This window comes from Aythya ferina, assembly GCF_964211825.1.
Source record: "Aythya ferina genome assembly, chromosome: 35".
Classification (NCBI taxonomy): Eukaryota; Metazoa; Chordata; class Aves; order Anseriformes; family Anatidae; genus Aythya; species Aythya ferina.
Genome location: NC_140332.1, coordinates 401621 through 423651, shown reverse-complemented (window position 1 = coordinate 423651; position 22031 = coordinate 401621). Strand labels below are relative to the sequence as shown.

Sequence of the window (22031 nt, the reverse complement as noted above, 5' to 3'; positions counted from 1 at the left end):
AGGGCGAGGGGGGTGTTAAAAGGGCGAGGGGGGTTTGTGGGGCCCACTGCTGGGGTTAGTTGGGGACAAAGGGGGATAAAGTGGGACAAGGGGACAGGATGAGCTGTCTGTCCCCTCGTCCGGCCAGGCACCGACCCCATATCGGCCCCCCAATGTCCCTAAATATTCCCATGTCCCCATATGCCCTCATAACTCCCTATATCCCAATAACCCCATATCCTGATATCCCTGTCCCTATATCCCAATACCCCCATATCCCGATATCCCCCATCCCCAATAACCCTGTATCCCTATATCCCAATACACTCATATCCCTACATCCCCCTGTTCCCATATCCCGATATCCCCCATCCCAACATCCCCACATCCCCCTGTCCCCAATAACCCTATAACCCTATATCCTATAACCCTATAGTCCCCATCACCCCCACATCACGGCTTTTGGGGTCCCTGCTTTTTGGGTGTCCCAGGATTATGGGATGTCCCGGGATCATGGGGTGTCCCAGGATTGTGGGATGTCCCAGGATTGCGGAGTGTCCCAGGATTATGGGGTGTCCCGGGATCATGGGGTGTCCCAGGACTGCAGGGTGTCCCGGGATTATGGGGTGTCCCAGGATTATGGGGTGTCCCAGGATTGTGGGATGTCCTGGGATTGCAGGATGTCCCAGGATTATGGGGTGACCTGGGATTATGGGGTGTCCCATGATTGTGGGATGTCCTGGGATTATGGGGTGTCCCAGGATCATGGGATGTCCCAGGACGGTGGGGTGTCCCAGGATTATGGGATGTCCCGGGATTATGGGGTGTCCCAGGACTGGCACACCACTCGGAGCATCCCAAAGCACACACACACCACCCGAGGGTACATCACCCACCTTTAATCTCAACAAAAATCTCCAAAAAAAGTATTTTTCCCCCCAAAAAAAAACCCCACCCGGAGCCCCTCCTCGCCTAGCGGGACCCGCAGAGCCGCTCCCAGCGCGCGGCGTCGCCGATGTCGGCGCTGTACTGGGAGCTCCAGTCCCGCTCGAACACCGCCCGCAGCTGCTCCGGCACCGTGGCCCCCGCGCCGCCCCCCGGCTGCTGCACCACCAGCGCCGAGCCCGCCGTCTGCACGAAGTAGTCCCCGGACCAGTTGGAGGTCCCTGCGGGGAGAAATGGGGATGGGGAAGGGGAAATTGGGGTGAGGAAGGGGAAATGGGGATGGGGAAGGGGAAATTGGGGATGGGGAAGGGGAAATTGGGGAAAGGAAGGGGAAATGGGGATGGGGAAGGGGAAATGGGGATGGGGAAGGGGGAATGGGGATGGGGAAGGGGAAATGGGGATGGGGAAGGGGAAATGGGGGAGAGGAAGGGGAAATGGGGGTGAGGAAGGGGAAATGGGGATGGGGAAGGGGAAATGGGGAAGAGGAAGGGGGAATGGGGAAGAGGAAGGGGGAATGGGGATGGGGAAGGGGAAATGGGGAAGAGGAAGGGGGAATGGGGATGGGGAAGGGGGAATGGGGATGGGGAAGGGGGAATTGGGGAAAGGAAGGGGAAATGGGGATGAGGAAGGGGGAATGGGGATGGGGAAGGGGAAATGGGGATGAGGAAGGGGAAATGGGGATGGGGAAGGGGGAATGGGGATGGGGAAGGGGGAATGGGGATGGGGAAGGGGAAATGAGGATGGGGAAGGGGAAATGGGGATGGGGAAGGGGAAATGGGGATGATGAAGGGGAAATGGGGATGGTGAAGGGGGAATGGGGATGGGGAAGGGGGAATGGGGGTGAGGAAGGGGAAATGGGGATGGGGAAGAGAAAAAGGGGAAGAGGAAGGGGAAATGGGGAAGCGGAAGGGGAGCAGGAGAAGAGGAAAGGGACGGGAGGAAGAGGAAGGGGCCAGAGGATGAGGAAGAGGAGCAGGAAAAGAGGAAGGGGACCAGGGCACCCCAAGAGCCGACCCCACCAGCACCGCCACCGTTTTTCGGCGCCGGCACCGCCGAGGGGCTCACCGATGTAGGCCGCCTTCTCCGTCACCATGTACTTGTTGTGGTTGACCCGGGCGTAGGGGATCCGGGCTTGCGCCTCGCTCGACGGCACCATGAAGAGCCTCTACGGGGCCGGGGTGGAAAACGTCACCGGGACGGGGTAGGGGGGGACACGCCAGGGGGTCGCGGCGTCCCCCCGCCCGGTACCCACCACCTCCACGCTGTAACGGGTCCGGTTGTCGCCGACGGCGGCCAGGGATTTGAGGAAGGGGAACATCTCCGCCTTGGAGTGGGGCCAGCAGCCCACCAGGAGGCGAACCTTCACCCGCCGCTCGAAGACCGCCTTCCGGAGCCGGTTATCGATGGCCGGCCAAAATCTTTTTTGGGGAAAAAAAGCGTTATTTGTGAGCCTAACCAACGCGCTCGGGTGTTTCGGGGCTTCCCGTACCTCTTGGGGTAGGAGAACTCCATGGTGGGTAAGTAGCTCATCACCGCCACGTGCACGAAGTCCTCGGCGGTGTCGATGACGCCGAGCAGGGCGCGGAGGTCCTCGGTGCGCCCCGGGGCGCAGAGGGCCGGCGGGGCGCTCTGCGGAGCAGGGAGAAGGCTTCAGGTGCCACCAGCACGCCGAGGAATCCCCCCAAAAATCAAAAACCCACCCGCCCCGGCCCGCACCGAGAAGTAGACGGCGGCCGGCGTGTCGTTGAGGTTGAGCTCCAACGGCGTCTCCATGTTGAAGGAGGTGGAGAACGTCGCCGGCCACGGCGCGGGGATGGAGGCGTTGGGCAAACCCAGCACCCAGTAGGCTTCAAAAACCTTGCCCAGGTCCCGCGCCAAGCAGCTGCAGTTGTAGACGGCCGCTCCCAACTCCTTCACCTGCGCCAACGAGCCAACGACCCCCTCCCCTCAGCGGCGAGGGGGATTTTGGGGGGCGTTTGCCCCCTTGCGAGACGCGATGGGTTGTAATCAGAGGGTCCCGGCCCCGTGGCGATGCCCGGTTGTGTTTTGGGGGGAGAGGAGCGCGGTTGGGAGCGTTGAAATTGTGAAATTTTGCATTAAAATTGGGGCTCACCTGGGTGAGGGAGCGCCAGTCCATGTTGGCGCTGCCGATGTAGAGGTGGGCGCCGTCCACGATCCAAAATTTGGTGTGCAGCACCCCCCGGGTGAGCCGGGGCATGTCGACCGTCCGCACCGCGGCGCCTACAAGTTGGGGGGAAAGGGGGCGAAGGGAACGGGGTTGGGGTCTCCCTCGGGGTCGCCCCCAACCCCGTCGAGGCCGTCCCGGTTTTTGGGGGGTTGGCTCACCGCTGAGCTCGAGCGCCCGCAGGTCGCTCTGGGGGAATTTGGAGGTCGGGGTGTTGACGGCCACCCGGACGGAGACGCCGCGGGCCGGCAGCTTGAGGAGCTCCTCCAGGATCTGCTCGCCCTGCTCGGAGACGGGGGGAGAAAAAAAAGAGAGAAGTGGTCAAAAACCACCGGAAAACGCAAAAAAAAAAAAAAATAATAATAAAAAACACCCAACGCTTGAGCGGACGCGCGCAGTGAGCTGCGACGGGCGCGAGCCGGCTCCTTCGACGGTGGTTTATCGTGATAATTCATGGCAGCAACAAGGGATCTGGCTCCCTTCTGGTGGTTTATCGCGATAATTCATGGCAGAGGGGGATATGGCTCCCCATCAGTGTGGTTTATCGCGATAATTTACAGCAACAAAGGATCTGGCTCCTCACCAGCAGTTTATCGCGATAATTCATGGCAGCAGGGGTTCTGGCTCCCCGTCGGTGTGGTTTATCGCGATAATTCATGGCAGTAAGGGATCTGGTTCCCCATCAGAGTGGTTTATCGTGATAATTCACGGCCACAAGGGATCCGGCGCCGACACTGGTGGTTTATCATGATAATTGATGGCAAAAAGGGATCTAGCTCCCTGCCAGTGGTTTATCGTGATAATTCACAACAGCAAGGGATCTGGCTCCCCATCAGTGTGGTTTATCATGATAATTCACAGCAGCAAGGGATCTGTCTCCCTGTTGGTGGTTTATCGCGATAATTTATGGCAGAGGGGGATCTGGTGTGGTTTATCAGTGTGGTTTATCGCGATAATTCACAGCAACAAAGGATATGGCTCCCCGCTGGTGGTTTATCGTGATAACTCACAGCAGTCAGGGATCCGGCAGCAGGGGATCCGGCTCCCCACCAGTGGTTTATCGCGATAACCCACGGCAAAAAGCGATCCGGCTCCCACCCCGGTGGTTTATCGCGATAATTCACGGCAGGGGGGGCATCCAGCCCTGCTCATCACACCAAGCGTGAGCTCGGCCTCCTCATCCTCGCCCCGCTGACCTGCGAGGCCGAAGGCTCCTGGGTGTGCGTGTCCTCGTTGGTCATGGTCCAGTAGAAGGCGGCGACGTCGAGGCTGCGCCGGGCGCCGCCGACGAGGTTCAACCACGCGTCGAAAGTGGAAGGGTTCCCGGGTCCGCCGTAGCTCATTCCCTCCGGGATGCTCTCGACCAGAACGATCCTAAAAAAAAAGGTGAAAAAAGGGAAATTTGGGAAAAAAAAACACCAAGGGGAGCTCGGGGAGGCCGCACGCACCGGCACGGGTCGGCACAGGGCTCGGCGCGGCGTCGAAGCGCCGAGCTGGAGCAGAGGTGGAAGAAGTGGATGAAGAAGAGGAAGAGGAGGGTGACGAGGACGGCGGCCAGCAGGGCGGGCTGCGGAGAGGACGAGCCGGGGGTGAGAAAGGGGAAGCCAGCCCCAAAAAAAGGGGTTTTCGGCCCGTTTTTTTTTTTTTTTCGGCGGGAGGTTTTACCTTGGGTGAGAATCGGCCGGGTTGCGCCGGCGGCTCCTCGGGAGGCTCCAGCTGCGAGGGGGGGCGGAGAGGATTTGGGGGAGACCCCAAAGCAGGGTTTTTTTAGGGTGAATCCCCCCCAAAAATGGTCACGAAGCTGATTTTGGGGTGCTGGCAAGGGGCAGGGAGCTTCAGGACACCCCAATTGGGGATTTTGGGGTGCTAGGAGGGGGAAGGGAGGTTTGGGACACCCCAATTGGGGATTTTGGGGTGCTAGGAGGGGGCAGAGAGCTTCAGGACGCCCCAATTTGGGATTCTGGGGTGCTAGCAAGGGGCAGGGAGCTTTGGGACACCCCAATTGGGGATTTTGGGGTGCTAGCAGGGGGCAGAGAGGTTTGGGACACCCCAATTTGGGATTTTTGGGATGCTAGGAGGGGGCTGGGAGCTCAGAGACACCCCTATTTGGGGTTTTGGGGTGCTAGCAAGGGGCAGGGAGCTTCAGGATGCCCCAATTTGGGATTTTTGGGGTGCTAGCAGGGGGCAGGGAGGTTTGGGACACCCCAGTTTGGGGTTTTGGGGTGCTAGGAGGGGGCAGGGAGCTTCAGGATGCCCCAATTTGGGATTTTTGGGGTGCTAGCAAGGGGCAGGGAGCTTTGGGACCCCCCAATTTGGGGGTTTGGGGGTGCCGCCAGCGCCATACCTGCTCATAGACCCCATAAGGCTTCATTGTCGCGGGTCTCCGGGGGCCGAGGCTGTGGGAAAAGAAAACCAGATCGGGATTTCGGTGGTTTTGGGGCCACCCCACAGCGAGCCCCGCGCTGACTCACGGGGCTGACGCGCTCACGTGCCCCGGGGACGGGGAGGGGAACTCGGCCGTGCCTGGCCATGCCCCTATTTCCCTCCCGCCCCAAAATAGGGCTTTTAGGGTTCCCCAAAACCCTGTCCGGGGGCTTTTAGGGTTCCCCAAAACCCTGTCTGGGGGCTTTTAGGGTTCCCCAAAACCCCACCTGGGGATGGCAGCGGGGTTGGGATGGGGCCGTGGGTGGGGGTGAGTTGGGTTTATTTGGGGTTTGGCCCTTTCCCAGCCATAATTTAGGGTCGGAGAGAGGTTTGGGATCAGGAACATGTTTAGGGACAGGATTAGGACAATATTTGAGGGATGTTTAGGGCAAAGGACAGATTTAGGGGCAGAGCAAAGATTAGGACAATGTTTAGGGCATGTTTAGGGCCAGGAACGTGTTTAGGGCAGGCATTAAAGCCAGGACCAGGCTTCCTACAACACTTGGGACATGTTTAGGACTGGGAACAGGTTCAGGGGCACGCTTAGGGCCAGGATTATGACAAGGTTTTGGGTACGTTCAGGACCAGGGACCTATTTAGGGCCATGTCTGGAATTAGGACTCAATTTCAGGCACGTTAAGGGTTAGGAACATATTTAGGGCCACCTGCAGGGCCCTTTTTGGGGTCGGAGCCCAGTTTAGGGCCAAGACACGTTTAGGGCTAGGATTAGGACAGCGTTTGGGGCACATTTAGGGCCAGAGCCACATTTAGGGTCAGGTTTAGGGGTTTAGGAATTGGGCTTAGGGTCAGAACTGGGTTTAGGAATTGGGTTTAGGGTTTAGGAATTGGGTTTAGGATCTGGGTTGAGGAATTGGGTTTAGGATGTGGATTTAGGGGTTTAGCAAGTGGGTTTAGGGGTTTAGGAACTGGGTTTAGGTAACAACTGGGTTTAGGAACTGGGTTTACGGATTTAGGAACCGGGTTTAAGGGTTTCGGATCTGGGTTTAGGATCTGAATTTAGGGGTTTAGGGACCACAACTGGGTTTAGGAATTGGGTTTAGGGTCAGAACTGGATTCAGGTCCAGAACTGGGTTCAGGGCCAGGACCAGGGCGTTATTTAGGACCGGGGCCACATTTGGGGCCAGGACTAAAAACCCCCAAAATCCAGGACAAAATTTGGGCAGATTTGGGGCCGGGACGCAATTTAGGGCACGCCTAGCGGGGCAGGTTTAGGATCAGGCACTGTTTTAGGGCCAGGATCCTATTTAGGGCCTTATTTAGGGCCGGGGCCCGGTTCCCCCCCCCACCCCGTACCGGAGGTCCCGGGGGGGGGGAGGCGGGAGGCCCCGGGTCCTCCAGCGGTCGTCTCTATGGTCGCCGCGCCCTTTGCTCCCAACGGGGCCGCCGCTGCCTAGAGCGGCCACGGCGCGTGCGTGGGGTTAGAGCGGCGCTCTTGGCTGCTTCCGGCATCTCGGTGGTGGCTACTTCCGGTACGGGCCTGGAGCCGGCGGGATGGGGCGCGGCGGGGGCCGGGAGGTGAGGGGGGGGCCGGGGGGGGTCTGGAGGGGTTTTGGGGGGCAAAAAAGGGTCTGGGGGGGTGGAACTGTGGGGCAGGAGGGGCTGAGGGGGGTATTTGGGGTCCGGGGGTGGGCAGAAGGAGGCCTGGGAGGGGCAGAAGGGGGCCTGGGGTGGGGTTGGGGGGGCAGAAGGGGGCCTGGGGTGGGGTTGGGGGGGCAGAAGGGGGCTGAGGGGGGTGTTTGGGGGCCTGGGAGGGGCAGAAGTGGGGCTGGGGGATGGTCGAAGCGGGGCATTTGGGGCCTGGGGGGGTTTTGGGGGGGCAGAAGGGGGCTTGGGGGGGTATTTGGGGGCCTGGGAGGGGCAGAAGGGGGACTGGGGGGGGTCGGAGGGGGGCATTGGGGGCCTGAGGGGGCCTTGGGGGGGGCAGAAGAGGCCTGGGGGGGCAGATGGGGGCTGAGGGGGGTATTTGGGGGCCTGGGGGGCTTGGAGCTGTTGGGCAGGAGGGGCTGGGGGGGCATTTGGGGACCTGGGGGGGTTAGAAGGGGGGTTTGGAGGGGGTATTTGGGGTCTGGGGGTGTGTTGGGGGGTGTTTCACCCCCCCCTTGCCCTATTCCAGGCAGGCGGTGAGGGCTGAGCCCCAGGCGCTGTGCCCCCCCCCGGGCAGGGGGAGGGGGGCCCGGTGATGGTGTCAGTGACAATGGGTGAGTGTCCTAAAACCCTAAAAAAAAAAAAAAAAAAACAAGGGCTGGGGAGCTCCAAAACCCTGCAAAACCACCCCAAAAAAAAAACAAAAAACCCTACGGGATCTGCAGGGGAGTGGGTGTGGAGAATAAATTGTGAATTTTACTAATTTGACTCATTTTTGTTCCTTTTTGGAACTTTTTGTCCTGCTGGCAGCGACGTCGGAGTGGATCCAGTTCTTCAAGGAAGCGGGGATCCCCCCCGGCCCCGCCGTCAACTACGCCGTGATGTTCGTGGATAACAGGTGGGGAGAGCCCCCAAATCCGTCATTTTTTTACCTGAAAATGCACAAGGAAGAGCAAAACCCAGCATTTTGTCCCATTTTCTACTCATTTTATTAATTAATCTGGGCCGAGCTTTGTTTCTGTTCTCTCCCACGCCTCTAAACTCCTCTTTTTGACCCAAAACTGGGCGAGGAAGAGCAAAACCCAGCAGCCTGCCCCATTTTCTGCTCATTTTGTTAATTAATCTGGGCCAAACTTTGTTTTTCTTACCTTCTGTGCCTCTAAACTCTTCTTTTTGACCCAAAATTGTGCAAGGAGGAGCAGAACCCAACAATCCATCCAATTTTCCTTTCGTTTCATTGTTCTTTTTTAATTAATCTGGGTTGAGCTTCGTTATTGGCACCGCCGTGTCGCGTCGTAGCTCCTGCTGGATTAATCCTGGGCTTAATTGGGCTCGCTGGGGTTTAATTAAGCTTGTAATTAGGGAGGAGAGGGATTATCCCAAACCTCCAGCCCCATTGGGAGCGGATTCCTTCCCGATGTCCCCGCAGGATCCAGAAGAACATGCTGCTGGACCTCAACAAGGAGATCATGAACGAGCTGGGCATCACCATCGTGGGGGACATCATCGCCATCCTCAAGCACGCCAAAGTCGTTTACAGGCAGGTACGAGCCTCCCCGACCAGTTTGGGACTGGGACGAACTGGTTTTTGGCCCGGGAAGGGTGGCTTGGGGGGGATTTTAGGGGTGCTGATGGAGCTCGCACCCCGCAGGAGATGTGCAAAGCGGCCACCGAGGCGCTGAGCCCCCCGAGCGCGCCGGCGGAGCTGCGCCGCAACGCCAGCAGCGGTGAGTGCGGGCTCAACAACCCCTAAAATCCCTGTTTTTTAAGAAAAAAAATCCTTTGGGGGAGCTTTAATTCACGGTGGCCCCCCCGGTTCTGTTTCCAGCCGCCTCCCGCATGATTGCCAACAGCCTGAGCCGGGACTCGCCGCCCGCCACCCCCACCCGCCGGCCCGACACCTCCAAAATCTCCGTCACCGTCTCCAACAAGCTGGCGGCGAAGAGCGCGGGTAGGGAGGAAGAGCACGGGCGAGGAAGAAGAGGGTGGGCAGGGAGGAAGAGCTTGGGTAGGGAGGAAGAGCGTTGAGTACAGAGGGAGCGCTCGCACGGCCACTCTGGGTGACTTTTTGCCCCAAATCACGCCTCTCCCAAAATCCGTGGGGGTTTAGGAGGTGTTTTCCCCCCCCGGGTGCTCTTTTGGGGTCAATTCTTGCCGTTTTAGCCACCGGTCTGAGCTTCTCCCTGGTTTTTCCCCCCTCCTGAGGTCTGCGTGAGGCGGAAACCGGGAGCCCCGCGCCGGTGCAAGCCAAGCGGCGCCGCGTGACGGCGGAGATGGAGGGCAAATACGTGATCACCATGCCCAAGGGCACCACGCCGCGCACCAAGAAGATCCTGGAGCAGCAGGCGGCCAAAGGTAGCGACCCCACAGCCTCTCGGTACCACCACGGGGACGTTTTGGGGCCCCAAAAACCCGGGGGATGAGCCCCGTGTCCTCCGTTCCGTGGCGATCCCAAGCTGTTAAAAAATCTCGTCTCAATTACGTGATTTTATAAACACATCAAGGTGCTGTGACCCATAAAGTTGGCTTTTATTTCTCTAAAAACCACATTTATAAATTAAAAAAGGGAAAACAGGCACCAGGAGGAGCAGAAACCACTCTCGAAGCACTTATTTAATGGGATTTCTGCGTTTTTTTCACGTGCGCTGGCGGTGCCTCCCCATCCTCTTCCACTTTCCCCCCTAAAATTCTCAAAACTGTGTTTTCTCCCTTAAAAAACCCCACCAGGTCTGCAGAGGACATCGGTTTTCGACCGCCTGGGAGCTGAAACAAAAGCAGACACGGCAGCTGGCAAGGTGAGCGCAGCGGGGATGCGTTTTGAGGGAAAACCTTGAGGAAAAAGCCCAAACTGGAAACGTGCTGGAGGAAATTTGGGGGATTCTTCGGTGGTCCCGGGTGTCGTAGAATTTAGGTTGGAAAAACCTTCAGGATCATGAAGCCCGACCACCAAAATGATGATTCTCTTCCTATGCCTCAATTTTCACCCTTCAATTTGGGACACGGTAGGGTTTTTTGGTGCTCTGGAAGCTGGAAAAAAATAGAGAATTTTATTTTACTGGATGTTTTTTGGTGATTTTCACCCCGAAACACATGAGGGGGTTCCTTCATTATTGCACAAACAGGGTGAAGGCAAAGCCAGCACCCAAAATGGGGGCGGGGGGGCCCAAACTTTGTTCTTACACCCCCCTTGTGTCCCCCCCAGCCCACAGGGGTGTTCAGCAGGCTGGGCGACACTCCGGCCGGCGGCAAGAACGCGGAGAGCGACGACGACGAAGGCTCCGTCCTGCCCTACGCCGGCGTCCTCAAGAAACCCCCCAAGGACGCCCCCGAAACGGGGAAAATCATCAAAGCCAAAGCCCAAACCTCGGAACCCCCCCGGCGCCGCGCCGGGGGCAAAACGCAGCCCCCCCAAAGCAGCCTGGAAGCTCAGGACAGCAGCGTCAGCAGCAGCCGGAGCAAAAACCAGCCCGAATTTCGGGTGACCATCAAGAGGACTTGGGGCAGCGCCAAGGTGAGCAGCAGCAGCGACGCCCTCAGCGCCCGCATGGACGACGCCGGCGCCGTCAGCGTCTTCCAGAGACTGGGGAAAAAAGCGGACTGACGCCAGCTCCACGTGGCCAAAACCTGGGCGTTTCGTCCTCGTTTTGGTCAAAATTTGGGTTTAGTTTACGGTTGCGTTCGAGTTCTGGGCTTACCTTCACGGTTTGGTTGAAAATCCAGGTTTATTTTCATGGTTTTGTTGAAATTCCAGGCTTATCTTTGTGGTTTTGTTTGAAAGCCGGGTTTATTTTACGCTTTTGTTCAAGTTCTGTGCTTATCTTCACGGTTTTGTTTGAAATCCAGGCTTATCGCCACAGTTTTGTTCAAAATTTGGGCTTTCCATCCCAGTTTTGCTCGAAATCCAGATTTATTTTACAGTTTCATTCAAGTTCTGGGTTTATCTTCACAGTTTTGTTTGAAATCTGAATTTATTTTTGTGGTTTCATTCAAATTCTGGGCTTTCCATCCCAATTTTGTTTGAAATCCGGGTTTATTTTCATGTGTTTTTTTCAAGTTCTTGACTTATCTTCACAGTTTTCTTCAAATTCTGGGCTTTCCATCCCAGTTTTGTTCGAAATCTGGTTTTATTTTCACAGTTTTATTGGAAATCCAGGCTTATATTCACGTTTTTCTTCATATTTTGGGTTTATTTTCATGTTTTTCTTCTAATTCTGGGCTTCTCCTCCTGGTTGTGTTCAAATCCTGGTCTTATCTTCCCGATTTTGTTCAAAATCCGGGCTTCTCATCCCAGTTTTGTTCAAAATCTGGACTTACCTTCCCAGTTCTGTTCAAAATCCAAGTTTCTCCTGGTTTCCCCATCTCTTCCCCACTCACCACATTGATGAGGGGGAAAAGTTATTTAAAAAAAAGACTTTCCTGCACTCGCTGCACTTAAAGTTTTTCCTTTTTATTTTCTTTTTCCTTTTTTTTTTTAATTTTTTCCTTATCTTTTTCCTATTTTTTCTATTTTCCTATTTATTTTTTCTCCCCTGCAGGTTCGTTTTGTATTTCTAAGAGCCGGGATGCTTTTTTGGAGCAGCCCCTTATAAAAGCAAAATCTCCCCAAAATGGCTCACGGTTGCCACGTGCGCTGCTTGCGGGCCCCGAAAATTGCCAATTTTCACACCTAAAATTGGAATTGCTGCCAGCCCGTCCCCAAAATGGGCACATTGTCCCCAAAACGGGCATCGGGGACTTTGCACAAATGCCAGGTTTGTCCCCAAATCGGCTCTCTGTGGGTGTTGACTTTGGGTTGAAACCAGGAGGTTTAGGGGCTCGCCAAGCATCCTTCCTGCTCTGCTTCCCAAATTTCATTATTTTTCCCATTTCACACCTGGGGAGAAGCTTTTTTTTTTTTTTTTTTTTTGCCAGTTTCGTTGCGTTTGCTGTGGTTTTCTTGCATCACCTCTAACTTTGGGTTTTGGTGGTTTTTGAGGTATTTTTGTTTTTTTTTTGAGCTTTTTTTGTTTATTTGTGGATTTTTTTGGGGGGAGTGGGTTACGATGTGGTCTCACAACACCCCTTTTTGGCGTTTTTTTGGCGTGCAGTGTGCCCAGCCCCTCACAGGGGGCCACTCGCTGCGGTTTTAACCCTGGGGGGCAGACAAAAAAAAAAAAAAGGCGGAAAAAGGCATTTTGACCATTTTCCACCATCTGCCCCCCAGCAGCGGGTGGGAGATGCGGCAGGTTTGGGGGTTTCCTTGCGTTTCTGGAGGGGAGCGGCCCCGAGCTGTGCAAATAAAGGCGTTTTTTGGATTTTTGACCGTCTTTAGTGGTTCTTCCATTAAAAGCAGGGTGCCTCGGGGCAGCTCGGGGGCAGCTTTTTGCCCCAAATTTGCTTTTTCTCCCTTCTTTCTCCCGCTATACAGCTCCGTGAGGTTGGGGGATATGCAAATACATGCAAATGAAGCTCCATGAAGTGGGCGTGGCCTTGACTTATGGAAAGATGACTCCAAAATCAGTAAGATTTTAAAGTAGGGATTTTTTTTAAATCCCTAAGTGCACTCCCTGCACTTAAATTTTTCCATTTTTATTTTTTTTTTCCCTTTTTCCCCTCAGCCTCGCCACAGGGACGTGGAGCCCAGCGAGGGGACTGCGCATGCGCGCCACTCACCGCGCAGCCCCTCCCCTCTGCCCCCTAGCCGTGCGCATGCGCGGGCGGGGCGGCGGCGCGGCGCATGCGCAGCGCGCGCCGCGGGGAGGCTCGCGGGGTCCTTCCCTCACCGTCCCCCTCGCCCCCTCCCCTCCCCGGCCGTCTCCGCTTCCTGCGTGCGTGGGCCCGCGGCGGGCGGGGTTTCCGGGAGCGCCGCCGCCGTCCGCGCGGATTAAGCGCCGCAGGAGCCTCCCCGCCGCCGCCACCGGGATGAGCGGCGGCCGACGGCCGGTTTTACGGCGTCCATGACAGGTGAGGAGCCGGCCCCGCGTTCCCTGCGCTCTCCGCGGCCCCCCCCGCGCGGCGCAATGGACTCGCCCGCCCCCCGCTGGGCGCTCTGGGGACCGTACCATGCGCCGCACGCCCAGAGGGGGGCCGCTGCGGCGTCCCCCGCGCCTCGTAGTGGACCCGTCCGCTCGCTGAGAGGGGGGGGGGGCTGCCCTGCGGACCGTACCATCCGCGGCCCTCCCGCAGGGGGGGTGCGGCGGCGTCCCCCGCGCTGCGCTTTGGACCCGTCCGCTCGCTGATTTGGTTGTCCTGCGGACCGTACCATTCTCGGCAGGGATGGGGGGGGGGAGAGGAGGGGAGCGCGGCCTCCCCCCGCCTCCATCTTGCGCCCGCCCGCCTCAGAGCGGGGGGGGACGAGGCGCGGAGCGAACCACTCGCCTCTGAGGGGGGGGTTAAGGGGGGGGAAGGCGATTTTTGGGTGTTTTCTTGAATTTTAGGGTGCGCCTGAGGGTGTGGAGGGGGTTAGCAGTGAGGGGGGGGTTGTTTTGGGGGATTGTGGTGTTGTGGGGGGGCTGTGGCGTGTGTGTGGGGAGTTAGAGGGGCATGGAGTTGAGGGGAGCTTTTTGGGGGAGTTTTGTGGGGTTTTGAGTTTTTTTTTGGGGGGGTTATGAGGTAAAAGTGGGGGGTTAGGGGCTGGGGGGGGACCCTGCTGTGGTGCTGAGGGGTTTTGGGGGGGCTCTAGGCTGGGAGAGGGGCATTTGGGGGCTGTTTGGGGCCCCAACATCCCCCACCCCTCAAAAAAAAATAAACCACCCAAAAAAAAGTAAACCACCCCAAAATGCCAAACCCCAAAAACCCCCTTTTGTACCCCAAAATCTCATCCAACCCACACGATACACCCTTAGGTTGCCCTGAAGCCGGGAGCCTCAGTGCCAGCCCCCCCCCGTGAGGTGCCACCGCTCGGGGTTTGGTTTTTGAGTGCTGAAAAACCCGATTCGGGGTCTTTTTGGGGTTGGGGTTTGTCGCTAACTCCCTTTGCCGTCCAGGGCTCGGGATCCCGCAGGCGAACGGTGGAGGAAAGCCGAGTCCTGAACCTAAAAGCGGTGCTCGGGGCTCGAGGAGGCGCTTACAGGAGCAGGTTGGGATGCTGAGGGCTCGAAATGGGTGAAAAAAGCGACATTTTGGGCCAACGAGATGGCTTTGGCGTCCCCTTGGCGCTGTCAGGGGACAGCTCCTTGCTTGGGGGCTCTGCCTCGCGTGGGCTCAGAGCCTCACCTGCACCAGGACCCCACTGGAGCACCGGTCCCAAGCAATTAACGGCCAATTAATGGCTTTTCCTCGGTAATTAAAGGCTTTTCCTCATCAGAACGGTGCCAAACTAGACCCTAACGACCCTAATGGCTCACCCAGATGCCCAATTTCTGCTTGACCCCGCTCCAAGCGGCCCTGATGCCTCTTTTGGGAGCGGGTCTGAGCCTGCAGCACTCGATGAATAAACCACGGCCGATAAACCATCGCTTGGACAGCTTGAAAGAGCAGGATTTTAACCAAAAACCAGCAATAAAAGCAGCTCCTTCGAGGTTTTTAACCCAGGAACGCATCCCAGGACGGATCCTTGCCCTTCCCAGCGAGGCACGGGGGAAATCTGCGGTGAATGAGGCTCGAGATGGTGGCCTGTGTTGGGAAAACCCTTTTATCACAGGCTCCGGTATCCCGGCGGGCCAAAAAAGTGCCAATTTGGGTGAATTTGTGGAGGAGGAATGAATTTGGACAGCAGGAGGAGGGGGCTGAACACCAGGAGACCCTTTGGCATCGCTCCTGTTCCGTGAAGCCGAGGGGGAGATGAAGGCGCCCCGAATCGAACCCCAAACGCCCAGGAAGAGTAACAAAATCGCCGTTTTCCTCCCCAATTTGACCCGAATGAAGAAACCCCGCGGTGCCGCAACCCGAAAATCAATAGCGGGGGCCCTGCCAGGCAGACTTTACCCCCTTTTGGGGTGAGAGCAGCTCCTGATCTCTCCTCAGCGCCGATTTTTCCTCCCGAGCGTCGCTTCGAGGTTTTTGGAGCTTTATCCTCAGCTGCCGGAGGAGAAACCGCGGTCGTTTTGGGGTTAAATGAGCCTGAAACGGCTTCAGGTTAGCGCTCGGGGTTCCAGCAGCAGGATTTTGGTGCGGACGGCTCCGGTGGGACGCCGGCTTTTAAATAATTCTGGGTGGTTTTACCCTAAATCCAGCACCGATTTCTCACCACGTCCCTTCCTCTAGAGGCCGTGCGATGCTTTTCGAACCTCCCCCTCCTCCCAGAGGCATATTTTGGGGGATAAAACTGGGATTTGGGGGCTGATCTGGAGCAGGGAGAAGTCCTGCAGCCTCCAAACCTCCGCGGCACCGTCCCGTTGCGCCGTTTTTCCCCCCCCCGGGGCCGGGTTTTGGGGCCGGGTTTAATCCCGGCGGGTGACTCCGATTAAATTTTGCTCGAGACGTTTATTTCACGCAAATCCCCGCTTCTTACCCCAAAGCTCCCGGCCCTCCACGATGGCAGCCTCGCGGCCAGGTAGGGGTCACCGACCACAACTCATTTTCCGCTGGGATTTGGTGTAAAAAACCTCAGGGGGGGTTAAATCGACGAATAACTGTGACTTCGTCCTCAGGCATCGCCCCCACGCGATCTCCAGCTCCTCTTTTGGGCTGAAAAGAGCGGAAAAAGAGATTTTCTGCTTGCCTCAAGCCCTGCTGACTCTTTTCTTCTCCCCCAGGTCGCTAGCCGTGTCCCCGGTCCTGCCGCAGCGAGGAGGCGAGAGGCAGCGCCATGAGCGAGGTGGCGGTGGTGAAGGAGGGCTGGCTGCACAAGAGAGGTGAGCAGCGGGGCTGCCGTGATCCCTGAAAGCTTTTGGGTGGCCATGGATTTGTTTTTATTCCGTTTTTTTAAAGCTTTCCCCAAATCTGGGGCTCTTCCCTTTAACCGAGATGAATTTGGGGCTCCTCTCTTTAACCATTACAATTTTGGGGCTCCCCTTTTTAAACAAGGCAAAGCCAGGGCTCCTCATTTTAATCAAGACAAATCTGGGGCTCCTCAATTTAACCGAGACAAATTTGGGGCTCCCCTCTTTAACTAAGACAAATTTGGGGCTCCTTGTTTTAACCAAGACAAATCTGGGGCTCCTCTCTTTAACCAAGACTACTGTGGGGCTCCTTCTTTTAAACAAGACAAATCTGGGGCTCTTCTCTTTAACCACGAATTTGGGGCTCCTCTTCTTAACTGAGACAAATTTGAGGCTCCCCTGTCCTTAACCAAGACAAATTTGGGGCTCCTCTCTTTAACATAGATGAATTTGGGGCTCCTCTCTTTAACTCTGACAATTTTGGGGCTCCCCTCTTTAACCACGACAAATCTGGGGCTCCTTTTTTTTAACCACGACAAACTTGGGGCTCCCCTCCTTAACCAAAACAAATTTGGGGCTCCCCTCTTTAACCAAAACAAATCCGGGGCTCCCCTCTGTTTAATTAAGACAAACCCCCCCCCCCTTTAACGAGGGGCGTCCCGGAGCAGCGCCGAGCTGCTCCTTTCCCCCCTTGCTGCCCCGCGGCCCCAGCGCGTATTTTTAGCCTCCAGAGCAGCTGCGTGGGGCTATTTTATTTTTAGCTCTGCCCGAGGTGGATCTCCCTTTCTTTTTTTTATCCACTGAGAGTTTTTGGGGGCAATTCGGGACCTTTTGGGGAAGAAGGAGGCGGCGCAGCACCGAGCAACGATACAGAAGAAACCGAGAGCCCGGCTTGGGGTGAAACCAGCTCCTTTTTGCTTCGTTTTCTTACACTTTTGGACAATTCTTTCCCTTTTTTTTGCAGGGGAGTACATCAAAACGTGGCGCCCCCGGTACTTCCTGCTGAAGAGCGATGGCTCCTTCATCGGCTACAAGGAGCGCCCCGAGACCTCCGACCACAGCTTGCCGCCCCTCAACAACTTCTCGGTGGCGGGTAGGTGGGCGCGGGCGGGGTGCCGGATCCCAAACCTTCCCCTTCCTTTTTCCCCCCTCTCCCTTCCCTTTTTGCCCCTCTCCCCTGCCTTCCTTCCTTTCGCCCCTCTCCTTTTCCTTCCTTCCTTTTTGCCCTCTCCCCTTCCTTCCCTTTTGCCCCTCTCCCCCTTAACTTCCCTTTTTTGCCCCTCTCTCCTTCCTCCCTTCCTTTTTGCCCTCTCCCCTTTCCTTCCTTCCTTCCTTCCTTCCTTCCTTCCCTTTTCTCCCTCTTCCCTTTCCTTCCTTTTCGCACTTCCTCTCCCCTTCCTGCCTTCCTTCCTCCTTTTTGCCTTCTCCCCTTTCGTTCCTTCCCTTTTTGCCCTCTCCCCCTTAACTTTCCTTCCTTCCTTCCTTCCTTCCTTCCTTCCTTCCTTCCTTCCTTCCTTCCTTCCTTCCTTCCTTCCTTCCTTCCTTCCTTCCTTCCTTCCTTCCTTCCTTCCTTCCTTCCTTCCTTTCCTTCCTTTCCTTCCTCCCCTCTCCCCCTTCCTTCCTTTTTCCCCCCCTTTCCTTTTTCCCCCCCTTTCCTTTTTCCCCCCCTTTCCTTTTTCCCCCCCTTTCCTTTTTCCCCCCCTTTCCTTTTTCCCTCTCCCCTTTCCTTCCTTTTTCCCCCCCTTTCCTTTTTCCCCTCTCCCCTTTCCTTCCTTTTTCCCCCCCTTTCCTTTTTCCCCTCTCCCCTTTCCTTCCTTTTTCCCCCCCTTTCCTTTTTCCCCTCTCCCCTTTCCTTCCTTTTTCCCCCCCTTTCCTTTTTCCCCTCTCCCCTTTCCTTCCTTTTTCCCCCCTTCCTTCATTTTTCTCCCTTTCCTCTACTTTCCTTTCTGCCCCCCTCTTTCCTTCCTTTTCCCCCCGTATTTCCTTTTTCCCCTCTCCCCCTTCCTTCCTTCTCACCCTCCCTCTCCCCTTTCCTTCCTTTTTCCCCCCCTATTTCCTTTTTCCCCTCTCCCCTTCCTTCCTCCTCACCCCTCTCCTTCCCTTCCCCTTTCCCCAGAGTGCCAGCTGATGAAAACCGAGCGCCCCCGCCCCAACACCTTCGTCATCCGCTGCCTGCAGTGGACCACGGTCATCGAGCGGACCTTCCACGTCGACTCCCCCGAGGAGCGGTAAGCCCCCAAAAAACCCCTTTCTACCCCCAAAAAGCCCCACGGCTGCTCCTAATCACCCCCTTTTCCCCCCCCCCTGCAGCGAGGAGTGGATGCGAGCCATCCAAACGGTGGCCAACAGCCTGAAAAACCAGGAGCCCGAGGTGGACGCCATGGATTACAAGTGCGGCTCCCCAAACGACAGCACCGGGGCTGAGGAGATGGAGGTGGCCGTCAGCAAAACCCGAGCCAAGGCGGTGAGGCAGGCTCAGCGTTGCTTCCCACAGGATAAAGGAAAAAAAAAAAGCCAAAATTAGTGAAGTTTTTGCATCCTGCTCGCCCGCGCCGCAACCCCTCGCCTGTTTCTTTCTCCCCCCTCTCAGACCATGAACGATTTCGATTACCTGAAGCTCCTGGGCAAAGGCACTTTTGGCAAAGTCATCCTGGTGAGGGAAAAGGCCACCGGCCGCTACTACGCCATGAAGATCCTGCGGAAAGAGGTCATCATCGCCAAGGTAAGGCACAAACATCCATCTCCAGCTGATTTTTACAGCCTCCAGGAGCATCCAAAACACTTTAGGGATGAAAACAGGGCACGGGGTGACACCATCCCCACCCGGATGTCGCCTTTTGGTGACGTGTGGTGGCGTTTCCACCCCCTGGAGCACAAAATGCAGCTTTTTGGGCGCTCCCGGTGCTGTTTTTTGGGTTCAGCAGCACAAAATCCCCGTTTTCTACAAAATAAGGGGCTCGCAGAGCTCAGCACGGCGCCGTGCAGCGCTCCCCTTTCTCCTCCCTCTCCCCCACGCAGGACGAAGTGGCGCACACCGTCACGGAGAGCCGGGTGCTGCAGAACACCAGGCACCCCTTCCTGACCGTGAGTACCTCCCTCGCCCACCTCCCACCCCTTAAACACATCCCAAATCACCTCCCAGCACGAACATTTTGGGGTTGGGATCCCGCTGAGGCACAGGAAGCGCCCCCGAGCCCGTTAATTTTTCGGGGATCCCCATTTTTTAACCAACCCTGCTGTCCAAAAGCCCTCGGGGGAGCAGCAGGGGCGCGGATCCTGCTCTGCTCTCACCGTGGTGCTGCCCCAAACGAGGCCAGGCGGATATTTTATCAGACCAAAGCTCCTCAAACCGGGTCCCGGCTCCAACCCCGCATCCCCGGGACGATTCCAAAGCCACCAACGCCTCCCTTTGGCCTCCTCCTCCTCCTCCATTCGTCCCTTTTTCTCCTCAGACCCTTTTTTTTTCCCCTTTTCAGGCGCTGAAGTACGCCTTCCAGACCAACGACCGCCTCTGCTTCGTCATGGAGTACGCCAACGGCGGCGAGGTGCGGGCGAACACCGGGATTTTGGGGAAATTCTCCCCCAAATCGATATTCTCGGCCCTTTCCAGCGCTGCCTCCCACCCTGCTGCCACTCTGTGTTATTTTTCCACCTCTTAACCCCCGTTTTTTGGCAAAAAGGAGGGGAAACGGCCCCGTGCTCGTGCACCTCCTGTGTTTCAAGCCGGGCATTTTGCTCTCCCTGGCTGGAAAGATTTTGGGTGTTGGGAACCGAGCGGCTTAGGGCACGCATGACCGCATCAGCTGCCTGCACGGAGCTGCTGAGAGCGATTAGCCCGGGATTTGCTGCTTTCATTTTGCTGACGGGGCCCCTGCTTTGTTATTTTTTCCCCTTTTTTTTTTTTTTTTTTCTCCCCCCAAAGCTTTTTTTCCACCTCTCGAGGGAGCGCGTCTTCACGGAGGACCGGGCTCGCTTCTACGGGGCCGAAATCGTCTCTGCCTTGGAGTACCTGCACTCCAGGGACGTGGTCTACAGGGACATCAAGGTACCAGCAGGGTTCTGCCCACCCCAGCGCCCAATTTTAATTATCCTGGGAGCCTTTTCGGGCTTCCCAGCACCATCCTCCTGGTCCTCAGGGGAGAAAACCCCGCTCGATTGCCGCGGGCTGCTTTTTTCTGCCTTTTTCATGGCAGCTTGCTGGAGGTTTTGATCCCCCAAATGGGGCTGGGGGTGCGATCCTGCGTTTTGGTGCAGGAGGGAGGGCTCGGATGTGAGAGGAGGAGCTGGATCCACCCCATCCCCATCCCTGTGGGGCCAACCGAGCCCCTTCAACCCCCTCAACCCCATCCCGCGGAGCCTGGAGGGGGGAGAAAACGCTTCCCCAACCTTTTTCTGCCCCATTTTCCAGCTGGAAAACCTCATGCTGGACAAAGACGGCCACATCAAAATCACCGATTTCGGGCTCTGCAAGGAAGGCATCAGCGACGGAGCCACGATGAAAACCTTCTGCGGCACGCCGGAGTACCTGGCCCCGGAGGTATTTATTCTCCAAGCCCCGAATCGCGGAGATGGCGCCCAAAATTGCCTAAAATCCGTATTTTTTTATTATTATTTTTTAATTTTTAATTTTTTTTTATTTTTTTATTTTTTTATTTTTATTTTTTCTTAGGTTTTGGAGGACAACGACTATGGGCGAGCCGTGGACTGGTGGGGTTTGGGGGTGGTGATGTACGAGATGATGTGCGGCCGCCTGCCCTTCTACAACCAGGACCACGAGCGCCTCTTCGAGCTCATCCTGATGGAGGAGATCCGCTTCCCCCGCACCCTCAGCCCCGAAGCCAAATCCCTGCTGGCCGGCCTGCTGAAAAAAGACCCCAAACAGAGGTGAGGCCCGGGGTGGGGGGGTGGTTTTGGGGTACCCAACACCCCGCTGCTGGCCCCGGGGACACGGCTGTGCGCCCCGCAGGCTCGGGGGAGGCCCCAGCGACGCCAAGGAGGTGATGGAGCATCGCTTCTTCGCCGCCATCAACTGGCAGGACGTGGTCCAGAAGAAGGTAACGAGCTCGGGGACAGCGTGGACGCCACAAACAGCACCCGGGGGGGGTCCTCGTTCACCCCCTCCCCTTTATTTTTATTTTTTTTTGTTTTTCCCTCCAGCTCGTGCCCCCCTTCAAACCCCAGGTGACGTCCGAGATCGACACGCGCTACTTCGACGACGAGTTCACCGCCCAGTCCATCACCATCACGCCGCCAGATCGCTGTGAGTTCTCCCCCAAAAAAACACCTCCAAAACCCCCCCAAAGCACAGAAAAAGGCCGAGGAGCCCCCCGGGACCCCCCCCCAGCTTTACCAATCCCCCTTTTCCCCCTTTTTTTTTTATTTCCTGCAGACGACAACATGGGCTCCCTGGAGAGCGACCAGCGCACGCACTTCCCCCAGTTCTCCTACTCCGCCAGCATCCGGGAGTGAGCGCCGGGGGGGGGACGAATTCCTCGCACCAGGGGACCTCGGGGGGGGGCCCTGCCCCACATTTGGGGGGCTGCGGGAGGTCGCAGCGGCCGCGGCCGGCTCCGAGCTGCGCCTCCGCTCCCCCCCCCCGCCTCCCCAAGCGTAGGACTGCTTTTTATTTTATTTTATTGTTTATTATATATATTTTTTTTAAACTCCTAGAAGTGCTCGCAGCTTTTTTAAACACCCACCCCCCAAAAAAAAAAAAAAGCCTTTCAGGGCCTTTCTCCCTTCTCCTCCCCCCTCCCCAGTACGCCCCAGTGTTCCCAGTAAGGTGAGGTGCGGGGCTCCAGCTCCCCAAAAATCGCCGGGGCGGGGGATTCTGCCCCAAAAAGCAATATAAATATATAAATATATATATTTTTTTCCTTTTTCTTCGATGCCTTAAAGCTGGGAAGCTGTCACCCCCCCCCTGGGGCGGGGGGGGGGGCTGGTGCCATTGTCACCTCCGTGTCCCCCCCCCCACCTCCCGGTGGGCTCCGTTGCCGGCGATGGAGCCGGTGGCACCGCACGCCCCGGGGGGGGGGGGACACAAAAAGGAGGGGGGGGGGACACACAGTTTGGGGGGGGGTCTTTGGGGCCGT

The 22031-nt window shown here is 56.9% G+C and overlaps 3 protein-coding genes across 5 annotated transcripts; 2 read left to right on the top strand and 1 right to left on the bottom strand.

The window, feature by feature from the left end:
* Positions 1-858: 858 nt before the first annotated feature.
* PLD3 (phospholipase D family member 3) lies at positions 859-5590 on the bottom strand. The gene is made up of 11 exons (XM_084501890.1): positions 5454-5590; positions 4775-4825; positions 4558-4676; positions 4306-4483; positions 3271-3391; positions 3038-3165; positions 2641-2841; positions 2414-2553; positions 2177-2342; positions 1990-2089; positions 859-1145 (listed from the first exon to the last, which is right to left on the bottom strand). Exons 1-11 carry the CDS (start codon positions 5478-5480, stop codon positions 952-954), a joined length of 1425 nt encoding a protein of 474 aa, XP_084358016.1. The 5' UTR covers positions 5481-5590; the 3' UTR covers positions 859-951.
* A 1405-nt stretch (positions 5591-6995) lies between these two features.
* Positions 6996-12432, top strand: LOC311425862 (uncharacterized protein C19orf47). The gene is made up of 9 exons (XM_084501891.1): positions 6996-7069; positions 7668-7752; positions 7949-8036; positions 8568-8682; positions 8790-8865; positions 8967-9089; positions 9344-9493; positions 9866-9933; positions 10341-12432. Exons 2-9 carry the CDS (start codon positions 7734-7736, stop codon positions 10737-10739), a joined length of 1038 nt encoding a protein of 345 aa, XP_084358017.1. The 5' UTR covers positions 6996-7069; positions 7668-7733; the 3' UTR covers positions 10740-12432.
* Positions 12433-12941: 509 nt separating this feature from the next.
* On the top strand, positions 12942-21803 carry AKT2 (AKT serine/threonine kinase 2). Of its 3 annotated transcripts, none has more exons than XM_084502044.1 (14): positions 12942-13081; positions 15814-15912; positions 16904-17032; positions 18056-18167; positions 18250-18403; positions 18530-18661; positions 18958-19023; positions 19416-19484; positions 19882-19984; positions 20348-20476; positions 20609-20823; positions 20906-20993; positions 21097-21199; positions 21329-21803. In XM_084502044.1, the coding sequence occupies exons 2-14, from the start codon at positions 15867-15869 to the stop codon at positions 21723-21725; spliced, it is 1743 nt and encodes a 580-aa protein (XP_084358170.1). In that variant the 5' UTR covers positions 12942-13081; positions 15814-15866; the 3' UTR covers positions 21726-21803. The 3 variants fall into 3 exon arrangements, with proteins under 3 accessions (XP_084358170.1, XP_084358172.1, XP_084358171.1); XM_084502046.1 differs by having other exon boundaries at positions 19862-19984; positions 21329-21611; XM_084502045.1 differs by lacking the exon at positions 12942-13081 and adding an exon at positions 15067-15193.
* The last annotated feature ends 228 nt before the right edge of the window (positions 21804-22031 follow it).

Bases quoted from the DNA above. Each gene is read 5' to 3' on its own strand.
- PLD3 (XM_084501890.1), bottom strand. From the start codon at position 5,480: ATGAAGCCTTATGGGGTCTATGAGCAG. The intron at 3,166-3,270 runs GTGAGCCAACCC...CCCAACTTGTAG, and splicing joins GCGGGCGCTCGAGCTCAGCG to GCGCCGCGGTGCGGACGGTC. The intron at 2,343-2,413 runs GTACGGGAAGCC...TCCCCAAAAAAG, and splicing joins GAGTTCTCCTACCCCAAGAG to ATTTTGGCCGGCCATCGATA.
- LOC311425862 (XM_084501891.1), top strand. The intron at 8,037-8,567 runs GTGGGGAGAGCC...ATGTCCCCGCAG, and splicing joins GTGATGTTCGTGGATAACAG to GATCCAGAAGAACATGCTGC. The intron at 8,866-8,966 runs GTGAGTGCGGGC...TTCTGTTTCCAG, and splicing joins GCGCCGCAACGCCAGCAGCG to CCGCCTCCCGCATGATTGCC.
- AKT2 (XM_084502044.1), top strand. From the start codon at position 15,867: ATGAGCGAGGTGGCGGTGGTGAAGGAGGGCTGGCTGCACAAGAGAG. The intron at 18,662-18,957 runs GTAAGGCACAAA...TCCCCCACGCAG, and splicing joins AAGAGGTCATCATCGCCAAG to GACGAAGTGGCGCACACCGT. The intron at 19,024-19,415 runs GTGAGTACCTCC...TCCCCTTTTCAG, and splicing joins CCAGGCACCCCTTCCTGACC to GCGCTGAAGTACGCCTTCCA.